The sequence below is a fragment of the Pituophis catenifer genome, unplaced genomic scaffold, assembly GCF_029215685.1.
Source record: "Pituophis catenifer annectens isolate HBS135680 unplaced genomic scaffold, rPitCat1.0.hap2 SCAF_1, whole genome shotgun sequence".
Classification (NCBI taxonomy): domain Eukaryota; kingdom Metazoa; phylum Chordata; class Lepidosauria; order Squamata; family Colubridae; genus Pituophis; species Pituophis catenifer.
In genome coordinates, this window is record NW_027256881.1 from 311,801,297 (window position 1) to 311,813,325 (window position 12,029).

The following is a 12,029-nucleotide window of genomic DNA, read 5'->3' on the forward strand; positions in this document are numbered from 1 at the left end:
ATAACAAGCAGGAGCTCTAATAACCTTGAAATGTTTGTGGCAAACATTTCAAAGTAAGTAGCATGTTTTTTTTTTCTGGAACACTTTGAAGTTTTTTCTCCTCCCTGGATGAAGGTTTTCCTATATTCTTATTCCTCCAGCAACAACTGTAAAATATTAAAAAAAAAAAGGTGGGGGGGAAGGAAGAGCACTCCCAAATGTCCTTGTTTAATATTTATAACCCAAGCTTTTCAAAACCAGCATATGTGAACTGCTCGATCAAAAAGCATTGCTCTCTGAACTGGAAAAAGAATTTGGAGGGTTTATTGGCGGTTGACAAGATCGGTGATGTGCCACCAGTTCATCACTGGATGTCGGGGATCATCTTCAAGCGATATTTGCAATTAATCCATTTGTACCCTATGACTATCATTAAGTGTTGTACCTTATGATTCTTGATGAATCTTTTCTTTTATGTACACTGAGAGCATATGCACCAAGACAAATTCCTTGTGTGTCCAATCACACTTGGCCAATAAAAAATTCTATCAATTCATCTGAACCTCGTAGACAAACTAAAATCCGCTCTTGGAACAGCCGTCGCACTATTACACCTTGCCACTGGAGCAAAGGGGAAAAAAAATGATTTGGGTTGCCCCCTCCTCCCCCCGAAGGGAGAGAGAGTCCTCCAAATCGCGAATGTGCATAATTTGGGGGCGGGAAACTCTTACTTTTGCAATCTTGCTTCCTAGCCGATCGTATGCAAGGCCAGGCTGAGAGGCGGGCAGTTCCTTGCTGGAAACCCGCCTCCTTGTCTGAAGCCTCACCTTTCTCGTTTCGCCAAACTCAGCCTTATAGTCGGGCCAGCTGCTCGCCCGGTGCGTCCCCTCGTGCCTTCTTCGCCATGCCGGGTCCTGAGGCGCTCCTGGCGCTCTTGATCTCGCCAGTCCTGCTTGCTTTGGCCCTTGTTCTGTCGGGCCCTTGGAGGCTCTTAGATTCCCAGCCGCCTCTGGAGTTGATGAAGGAGCTGGAGCAGCGGCAGCAAGACCTGAGTCGCCTGGCAGCCTCTGCCCGAGCGCGGGCTTCTCTAGCCGCCGCAAGGCGCGCAGAGGTCGCAGAGCCTTTGGGTTGCGCGCAACTGAACGGCCTGAGCGACGTGGGCGTGGTAGGCGCTGGCATCACGAAGCTGGTGCTGAGGGCAGTTCTGTCGCCCGGTGGCCAGGAAATCGCCCTGAAATCCGTGCACTGGGCAGGCAGCGACGTGAGTCGCTGTGTTCAACGCTACGGCCACGCGGAAGGTTGTTTCCAGCTCGCTGCTTACAAGCTGTTGAAGGAGACGATTCTGCTGCAGACTCTGGATCACGAAGGGATCATCAAGGCACGTAGTATCCGCCAGCGCGCTCGGGAAGGAGGGCAGGAGACCCAGCCTAACTGGATGTTTTGGATAGTTATAAATGCTTGTACCTTTCTTAAGATATCTTACTAATTACCTTTCTTCCCACTTTCAGCCACGTGATGGTTGAACATGTTTAATCCAAGGTTATTGATCTTTTACACAGTGTAAGGTAATAGCCCAACGTGTAGCTCATGACAATTTACTAGGAATGGATATCAATATCTATAAATTGACTATTCGTGGCAGACAGTAGCATATAAATTTTTAAATATAATTAATGAGTCCACCAGATTTTAAGCTGTCATCACTCAAACATTCTTGTTTTGAGTGCAACCTCACCTTAATAGACCAATCCTAGGTTTTAGGAGGAAATGTTACAGATACATTTTATTTTGTGAATTGTTTTGTGGGCACTGCAACAAGCATGCCTATTCCTTTGATTAGTTTAAAGGGGACCTGTTCTAGGTTTACATACAACACACACAAAATCAGTCCTGTAATGACTTATCAACTGAAAAAACTTAATGGATTTGTTGGAGGGGACAATGCGTATTTGGGGTAAAATGCAGGATTGCTGCTATATTATTCAAATACTTCAACATGCACCTTTTAATCTCCAGAAATTTGCTATTACAAAATATGAAGACAACTTAGTTTAAAGGTTTTAAAGGGGATTAGTCAACTCAATGGTGAGTTAGGCTTTTGGTGGCCAGGTTTAATAAATATCTGCCTAACCTCTTGAGAATCACAGTAGTGATGAATCTGCGACTCTTGAGATGTTGGTAATCTGCAAGTGTGCTGCATCCTTCCCACTGAAGGTGCTGGTTGATGCTGCTGGCAGTGTTAGTCTTGTGACGCCTGGACATCCCCAGCAGATGAAAGTGCTATGCTGACTCTTGGCAGGTCTTGGAAACTGAGCATGGTTGGCTTTATTCAGTTCTTGGATTGATGACCATGTGGGAATTTTAGGATTGTTGGTTAGGCTAAGAAGTGGACAAAAGTATGTCAAAGAAAGGCAGAAACAAACCATTGCCATACTGTTGTCAAAAAAAATGCACAATAATGAAAAATACTATATTTAAATACTTGGTGGGCCACAGGGTTCCATTCTGAAATACTATATGTTGGGGAACAACAATGGAAGAAATTTCATACTTATTATGCCTTGCTTCTGAGCTTTCTTTGGGCAGCCCAATTTGGCTCCTTGGGCTCTGGTGCATTCAGCCCTCAAGATGTTTTCTCTCCCATGGTTACCTGTCACTGTCTGTAAGAAAGCCATAATATTTATTTGGGGGGGGAGGTAAAAATGGGGAGTATCATGAAAAATAGGCCAATTGAGCTTGCAGTATTGAATAAAATAGAACACATTTGATCCCAAACATAAAGCGCAGAAGATAACATCTAATCTGAAATATTTTTCTTGGTTCCTTACTGTTTATGATCCTACAGAATTTGTAACAGGAGGAAGCCCACAAAAAGCAATTTTCTAAACCTCTTTGAAAGAAAATTACTCTTGGCTGATTTAGTGGTAAATAAACATAAGTAAGAATAAAGAGTTATCTGGGAGGTATAAACCCTCAACTTCAAGATGCAGATGAATTAACTTGATGAATTATAACTTCTACCAACATGCTTGGGTTCAACTATGTAAGGCATACATTTACTGTTGCAAGAGCAGTTGAGTTTTGAAATAAGTCTTCCTTTGATCTTTCTTATCATTGGCAAAATATATTTGTTTTTTTCAAAGAATAATTTCTATATTTTGTATCTGTATTAATACTTCATTCTGCTTTTCGCCTGACAGCTGCATGGTCAATGCTATAACAATAGCCTATATCCTGAAATGAAAGTGGTTTCCATGCTGGAGCTCGGAAGCCCTTTGGAGATGATTCAGCTTCTGCAGCTCCCCTGGGAAGAGCGATTTAAAGTAAGGAGACAAAGGCAAAGTGGGTTTTATCAGTAGCGATAGACCCAATCCTGAATCATTCCAGGATAGAAGGAAGGGGAAGATCTTTGCTCTTAAAAATATTATATTAAACTTCTGTGTAAATCTTATGGACATGCCAGTCCTGGAGACATTCTAGCTCATATAAATCTTTGGGCCTGTAAGCTATTAGAAGTATTGTAACACATCAGTGTCAATATATCTGTAAACATATATAGGCAGGAGCAAATACTCTGCACTGACATTTCTGGAATGTTTCAAAGACAGCTCATCTACAGTATACTACTAGTAGTCTGTTGAACTTAGAATGTATATTTAAGGTGCAGTTAAACAATATGGAACAATTGACTGTAATCCCATTACATGTTTACATTAGATCTACATATACACTAATAGCTTAAGTTTTTGCCATAGCAGATATACTGTAATTTCAATGAATTGTGCATTAAGCTGCAAAATAGTAGGAAGAAAGAAAGGTAGACTGCTGATGTTATCATGTAAGAAAACCTCTTATTTGTTTACCATCTCTCTTTCAGATTTGTCTGGATCTGGTAGAACTGCTCAATTACTTGGCAAATTCTCCTCTAGGTTCCATTGCTCTTCTAGATTTCCAACCAAGGCAATTTGTTATGGTGAATGGGCTCCTGAAAGTTACAGACTTGGATGATGTGAGCACTGAGGAGCTGTCTTGCAAAAGAGATCAAGATTGCATTCTCAAATTTCCCACAAAAACCTTCTTTCTCAAATGTGCCAGCCATAGGAACTGTAAAGGAATAAATGAGAAACGGAATCTTTTCAATGCATACAGGTAAGTTGGATATATTTAAAAAAAGTTCTGAAGAAGAACATCATCATCACACATGCCATTTATTTTTAGCAGTTTCCTTCATGTAGTATTTCCTTTTTTGTCAGACTTTTCCAACCACTGTCTTCTGGTGTATTAGATTGCAATCCTCAGAATTCTAGCTATGAAGACAAGTGTGTCTGGAACTCTGGATCTTTTACTCAATACATCTGGAAAGTGCTACTTTACAGGAAGTTATTCTACATTATTATAATTCTTTAAACATTAGTGCATGGTGCATAGTAGTATTTCGACTAAAGTTATCATGATTATTATTCATAAATGCTTTTTCCCGAAAACCACATATTAAGCTACTTTTTGTTTGCTTTTGAAAATTCCTCAGGCTTGGGAAATAACGTACTGGACAAACTTAGAATAATGATTAGATCCAGGCAAACAGGTGGTACTAACAAGTGTCTATTAATCTTACTAGGAAGCAACAAAAAATGTAAGTTATAGCAGACGCAGATTCAAAAAAGTGTTCTTTACATTAATTAGTATGAATACAGATAGTCCTCGATTTACGACCACAATGGAGCCCAAAATTTCCGTTGAGACATTTGTTAAGTGAGTTTTGCCCCATTTTACAACCTTTCTTACTGCAGTTGTTAAATGAATTACTGCAGTTGATAAGTTAGTAACCCAGTTGTTAAGTGAATCTGGCTTCCCCATTGTCTTCGCTTGTGAGAAGGTCGTAAAATGGGATCACATGACCCTGGGACAGAGCAATGGTCATAAATATGAACCAGTTGCTAAGCATCTGAATTATGATCACATGATCATGGGGATGCTGCAAAGGTTGTAAGTGTGAAAAATGGTCATAAATCACATTTTTCAGTGCCGTTGTAACTTTAATCAGTCATTAAACAAACGTTTAAGCCAAGGACTGCCTGTAGAACATTGTTCAAAATTTTGCTGACATAAAACTAGCAGTTCTTATGTGAAGGAGGCTCTTGAGCCGCCTTCCTGCATGACTGACCTTATTAGAAAATGAAAGGTAGCACAGTTCATTCTCAGAGCAGCTAATATATGGAGGGCACCAGGAGAAAGTTGATTATCATCTGGGAAACTAAGGTTAAGAAACACCTGCAATGTATGTCTGTTTAAAACATGATTTCTTGGCTGGATTCGTATATTATACATGATAGACTGCTGGTCTTTTACAAAGACTTTATAAAGCCTTAAAAACTCAAAGGCCTCCTCTGGCATTGGGCCAGGATGTTGGATTGATAATGGTTGTTTTTCATTGAATATATTTCTTTTTTCTCTTTTAACTCCAGAGTGGCAATTAGTGAGTTGGGTGGCAATTAGTGAGTTCAGATAAATTGAATAAATAAATAAGCCAAGATATATTATGGCTTAACATGATATGTAAATCCTGCAGGTGACTTTGCCATAATTAGCTCATGAGAGTGGGATCAAAGATTCAGGCAGTTCTTTAAAATTAGTGTATTGGTGAGTTTGCATACTTTAAACAAGAAAGTGTGAGTTTCTTTGAATTAGTTAATGAATTTTCTCTTGCCAAATCGCATGGACTGATGCCTCTCTTATCATTATATCCTCTTCTCAGGCACAAAAACTGGGCAAATGGTGTTTACAAATAGGATATTTCGAATATGTTCCAATTCATTTCTGGGAGCCTTATGGACAAAACTGGAAGCATTTCAATAACAAAGATATTTGAGAAACAATGTTAATTTGTGAGTTTCATTATGGGATGGATCAAATATATCGATAAAAATAAATGAAAAGCCATTGTTGGTGTAAAGTAGGATAAGACATATTTTTCTGTTCTGAATTTAGCTCTAGCCAAGAAGCTTCAAATTTCAATTTGTTAGAATTAGATTTAGGGTTTTTGTTATCAATCTTTATTAAAATTTGGAAGATTTCTGTTTTAATATGTAAAGCTTCATATATGTTTTAGGTATTTCTTCACTTATCTCTTACCTCATACTGCACCAATTGCTTTGCAACCAATTTTGAAGGACATTTTGAATGCCACCGGTACGTGCTAGTTCAAAATATTAAAGATATATTTAAAACGTTTATATAAATAAGAACTGCTTTACAGTATTTTTCGCCTTAAAACATTTCTCTCCCCTCTGCATGTAGGTGATTTACGATATGGAGCGAATGAAACTTTACGATCTTTCCAAAAAGTTTTGCATTTGTACAAGTCAGGACTTTATCTGCAGAAAAAGCCTTCTCACTTAAAAGGTATGGCTCTCATAACTAATGAGGAAGATCAGACTAAATGCACAAGGACCTGACCCAGTTAAAATGTGCTTAATTAAAGCCCTTTGTAATCAATGGGAGACGTAGCTTGGTCAACCTAAATCCTTTTGAGACTTTAGTCATTGAGATTTTGATAAAATTAGCTTTCACTACGAAGGGACCTCTGACTGTAATGAATAGGATTTACTTCATTTTGGGAGCTTTTATTTTAAACAACTCTCATGCCTTAGTAACCTATGGTAGGAAGTGAGGGCATACCTTCTAGTTCTGACACTAATGTGTCTATCAGTCATAACTCCTGCTATTATTTATGCAACATACATCTGAAAAATCAATCAACTTCAGAGCAGACAAGCCTACATGCTTGATTCTCTTTCAAGATAATATTGTACATACAGCTATGGCAGTTGTAATTGGCAATCTGATCTGCATGAACACCCTAGGCTCCTCTTAATGCCCACTGAACTCCTGCCCCACCTGATGTTTTATTTTTTTTTTTAAATAAAACCAATATATAAGGAAATGACATTTTATAAAGCAAAACTTTGACTATTTGTGGCAATGCTTTTAGACTCAAGTGTTTTCCTGAGATATTAGAGAGCTTTGGGGGAGCGGAAGCTAATTCTCTTGTGGTAAAGATTTTCCTGACCATGGTGGCCATTTTATGAATAGGCAAATTTACCATGACAGCCATTTTGTAAGTACACACGTTATAATCTTCAACTTTCCAAATGTATCTTAGACTCCAAAGATGGTCTACTACAACATTAGAGTATGGAGCTTGTGATCATAGCCCCATTTCATATATCCATGGATTGTGTAATGGCTTATCTTCTGAACATTCTAGTTTTTAGGTGGTATGCTTAGGTCAGTTTCATTATGAATAAGTTTATTGATTTTGAAATGCTTTTAAAATGGGGGAGATATTGCTAGAGCTTGAAAATTCTGGCAGGACTGCTTGGGGAATGGAACTCGTGCTATACCCTTCTAAATGGAAAAATAGAGTCAGTGATGGCATGAAGGCTGTCCAAAGAGATAAGAGTTAAATGTTATTATTTTCCACACTGCTAATAAAGAGTAGCTCTGGTATGTGTAAGAGAGACAAGATTTATGACTGTTTTGCTAGACATGCCTGGGAAGATAAATTCTGATTGGGATGCAAAATCTTAAAACATCCTTTCCATTTTTCTCATTTCTTAAATACTTTTGAGTTTCCAACAGGTATATAGTAGTAATCCTTTATCTTTTCTCCCTACCCCCAGAATATTTTGTTGCAAAGGGGTTCCACAGTATGGATACAGAGGACTATAAATGTTGGCCTTCATATAGCCCTTTGAGATGCATGTTGTCTGTTCATAATGTAGAGGAAGCTGCCTCCATTTGCAGTTACCATCCACAGTGCCAACATTTTATCATCACTTCACAGAGAACATGGACAGGTAAGAATAGATGGCATTATGAACACCATCTAGGCATTTTCCTCAAAAATCCATAGAAGATTCACAGAAGATCTAGGCATGCTTTTACTTGGATTTGAGTAAGTGTAAACTCTGGAGGAAAGAGATGCTCATGTCAGTGTAACACTACCAACTGCTTGCAAAGATCTTCACATATTTTCTGCAGTGTTTGAAAGGGCATTCGTATGCATGCAGCTCTGACCATAATCAGAAATCTGTAATGAGGCAGATTTTCTGATTCAAAATAGGTTATCAGCATTTTTAGAGAAAAGCACTTACAAAAATCTTTGCAGAACCATGAACAGCTTTATAAATACCCAACATAAAAAATTGCAGGGGATATCTCCACATCCTCTTATTTTAGTTTTATTTTGGGGCAAGTGATCAAAACATTCAAGGTAAGTAGCTTTTTTATGAGTTGGCTTCATCTGCTTTATCAGTTTCACAGATTTTGCTCTTGCTTAAACTGAATGTTGTTAGTCTTTAAAGAATACATTTTTAATCTATTTTTTCCTGTACCATTAGGCACAGATTTGAGATATGCTATACCGAGATGCATATTTTCAGTCATGAAGCTACATCAAATTACCTCCCTCCCTTCCCAATTGGGACTGGTTTACTTTCTGATTAAATTCTTTTGTAACTACCAAAGACAGAATAAGTAATTCATGTTGTATACAACTTTTGTATAAAATACCTTGGGTATCGTAGTTAAAAGTTCTAAAAATGAGAACTTCTCTTACAATATTTATGATAGTAATTTTTATATCTCCAAAGCAACTTGCTTCATGAATATCCTTTAATTAACATTGATTACAATCTTCCATTGAATGATGATGTTACCTAATTTGGGTAATGAAACTGTCTGCAAGAAAACAACCAAGCTCAGAAAGCACCAAGGGCTCCTCATTTCAACCCTAAGCTATAAATATTCTTCTTTATTGATACTACAATATATCTCACTATAGAACAAAATAAAGGCTTGAATATTTAAGCTCCTGATGGCTATATGAATATAGCCTTGCATTTAGGGCTGGATACAGAGGTGGTTTTTCAGTGTTTCCTTTTGAGATATAATCTGATCCAATAGCCTAGGTTGAAGGCCAAGTCCTCCCTGGTGTTTTCCCATCCAAGTGCTAATTGGAACTGGCCTTGTTTAATATCCATGCCCAGACAACCAAATGTTACCACCAGATTATTTTTATTTAATAAATTTCTGTCGACAAATTAGCAAGGAAAAGGAAAGGAGTAAGTCTGAAGATTTTCCCAACCTGGAGTCTGCCAGATATGCTGGATTCCATATCCCACCATTTACGTATAGTATACCACTAGTTGAGGATAAAAGGAGTTCTAGGTCACCTAGAAGGCGTCAGGCTGGGCAAGGTTGTTTTAAAGCATAAGGCAGCTTTTTCCAATGCTTCCAGATGTCTTGGATGACAACACCCACTAAGCTTGAGTATGTGTTAAATATGCCCTGAAGATGTTGATTGATTCTGCTCAAGTCTGTGACTTACTTTATTCAGGCTATCTGCCCCCTTGAGAATCATAGCACTATGTTGTTGAATTACTTTAATCAATTTTTGCCTGTCCTTCCTCTCTCCACCTTTATGGCCAGAAGAGGAATTTGTATTATAGGACTTTAGAGTATGGTATGGAACATGCTTTGGCCCTTATTGTGGGGGCTACTCTATAGAAATACAGGAATCCTGTGGTGACCAGGATCTAAAGCATTTCTGGAATACAATAACATTTCCATTGTATCATTTAATCTTAACCTGTGTACAATTATCTTATTTACTGTTGTCAATATTCTTAGTCCTCTTTCACAGCATTTCAATTCTTCTTTTCCTCTTCAGGGCGTCCTCTTGCTATTTTTCAAAGCAATTTGACCTACTTAATTCCAGGTAGCACCATGGAGGTTTATGTTAAACGATCTGTATCTTCAAGAGGAAATCTTTGATTGAGTTGCTAGAGACAACTTGGCATTGTTACTGGGACTGATGCTATCAACACCAATGGATTACATTATTTCTGCTGTGAAGCAATCATCTACACTAGTTTTATGTGAACAAATATTTCAATAATCTCATCTCTTTATTTAAGAACTGATCCAATCCAGGGGCATTTTGTAAGCTGTTTCATACTTACAACTATGCAAGTCTCAATTTCTGCCACCACTAGGATTGGACGAATCCTTTATATATATTCAATCTTGTATTTCTATTTTTGTATATGTTTTTAAAAAAAGAAAAAGGGCATAAGCATTTATTTTTCTATGGAATTGTCCTTCAGGGACACATTAATAGAGGCTTTCTTTAATATATGCATTTTTATAGACACAATTTCCCTTAATTTAGACATTGTACACTGTTTTATAACTTATCAATGTGCTATTGAGAAGAAACCCAATTAACCGGGCCTGGTGGCTCAGCAGACTAAAAGCATTGTGATTAACACCAGCTGTCTGCAATTACTGTAAATTCGAATCTCACCAGGCTCAAGGTTGACTCAGCCTTCCATCCTTTCTAAGGTAGGTAAATTGAGGACCCAGTTTGTGGGAGCAATAAGCTGACTTAGTATAAATATACAAAAGTATGAAGGCTATTGCTTAACGCATTGTAAGCCGCCCTGAGTCTCCGGAGAAGGGCAGCATATAAATCAAATAAAAAAAAAATCTGTGTATTACAATTTATTAAATGTATGCCACCCACCTCCCAATGACTCTGGGCAGCTTTTAGTCCAGGAAGTACAAATTAATGTCAATATACATTTGACATTCTTACTTTACATTTGGGAAAATTATTTGTTTCTGGATATGTTTATGTAATATGCTTTTTAAATATATTTTTCCCCATTCAATTTTGTCCAACTGTCAGAGACTCGCTGGACAAGTCCCTGCAGTTTTCTTTGCAAAGTTTTTCAGAAGTAATTTGTCATTGCCTCCTTCCTAGGGCTGAGAGAATGACTGTCCCAAGGTAATCCAGCTGGCTGTGTGCCTTAGGCGGGAATAGAACTCAGTCTCCTGATTCCTAGCCTGATGCCTTAACCATTATATCAAACTGGCTGTTTTTGTAATATTTAAGTTTATTAGGTATGGTTGAGCCAAGTGCAAATGCACACAGAAGGGTTTACGGGTAGATCGTTGAATGAGTGGCAGCTGACTTGCAAATAATTCTAAGTAACAATTTATCATTTTCAGCAACATTATTCTGGTACTCAGAACAGGTTCAGGGTTTAATATGTCGTTCTAATTGCACCCATTTCCTTGTATATAAGGAAGCTCTTGACAACTCTCAAGACAGATTTTTTAAACATTTGTAAACCAGAAATATTTACATCTTTACATTTTAACAACACTCAGCACCAAATTCTTTTGACCACCCCATCTTTACATCTTGCCAGAAGCCAAATTCAATTTTGAATTGTGCTCAGCCTCTTTTATTTCCTTTGTGTCTCGCAGGCATGTTTATCTAATTTAAACTGCCCTTGAGGAGAGAGAGTTAAACCTTTCATTAAAAGTGCTGATGACATCTTTGAAGGATAAATATTTCCAAATCACTGTTTTCATTTACCCCAATTTCCCTAACAAAAGATAATTTAAGGGACTTTGCATCTGATTATTTAAATTTTCGGTATTTATTCTGGCTAAATTAACTTTTTCCAGTTTCAAACTGTAAGATAATAGTTTGAACCTATAGCTGTTATTGAATAACGCAGCCCACAAAAAGAAAAAATGGGGGCATAATTTTATATAATATTTACTTTGATTATTTTAATTCAGTGTGATTAAGTGTGATATGTTTAAAGTTCTGTACCAATTTTGGAGGTTATTCAGTATTACTTTCAGTGAAAGAAATCCTGCTGAGCAAAATGTTCAATAACTTGTATGCATATCTAGTTTTTAAAAATATATTTTTTTCATTCTGATTGTTGTCCCTTTAAAAATGTTTCATCTTTTTCTATTTAATGACTAAAAATTTTAAGACACCATTGAATACTATGTTTAACTGTTAACATGAAAATTCTAGCTTCAAGGGAAAACTAGCTGTTTCATTTATCATCCTCTCAATTCAAATTTTATATACCGTAATTCATTAAACTTGTAGGCCACCTGATTTTCAATTATTCTGGGCAGCTCATAATAATCACAGAAGTTAGAATAAAACATAAAAA

At 37.4% G+C, this 12,029-nt stretch overlaps 1 protein-coding gene across 1 annotated transcript; it reads left to right on the plus strand.

Moving 5' to 3' along the window:
* Window positions 1-883: 883 nt before the first annotated feature.
* LOC139308110 (extracellular tyrosine-protein kinase PKDCC-like) lies at window positions 884-9,816 on the plus strand. Its single transcript, XM_070931557.1, has 7 exons — window positions 884-1,357; window positions 3,180-3,302; window positions 3,857-4,128; window positions 6,089-6,168; window positions 6,277-6,381; window positions 7,662-7,838; window positions 9,713-9,816. The coding sequence occupies exons 1-7, from the start codon at window positions 884-886 to the stop codon at window positions 9,814-9,816; spliced, it is 1,335 nt and encodes a 444-aa protein (XP_070787658.1).
* Window positions 9,817-12,029: the final 2,213 nt, after the last annotated feature.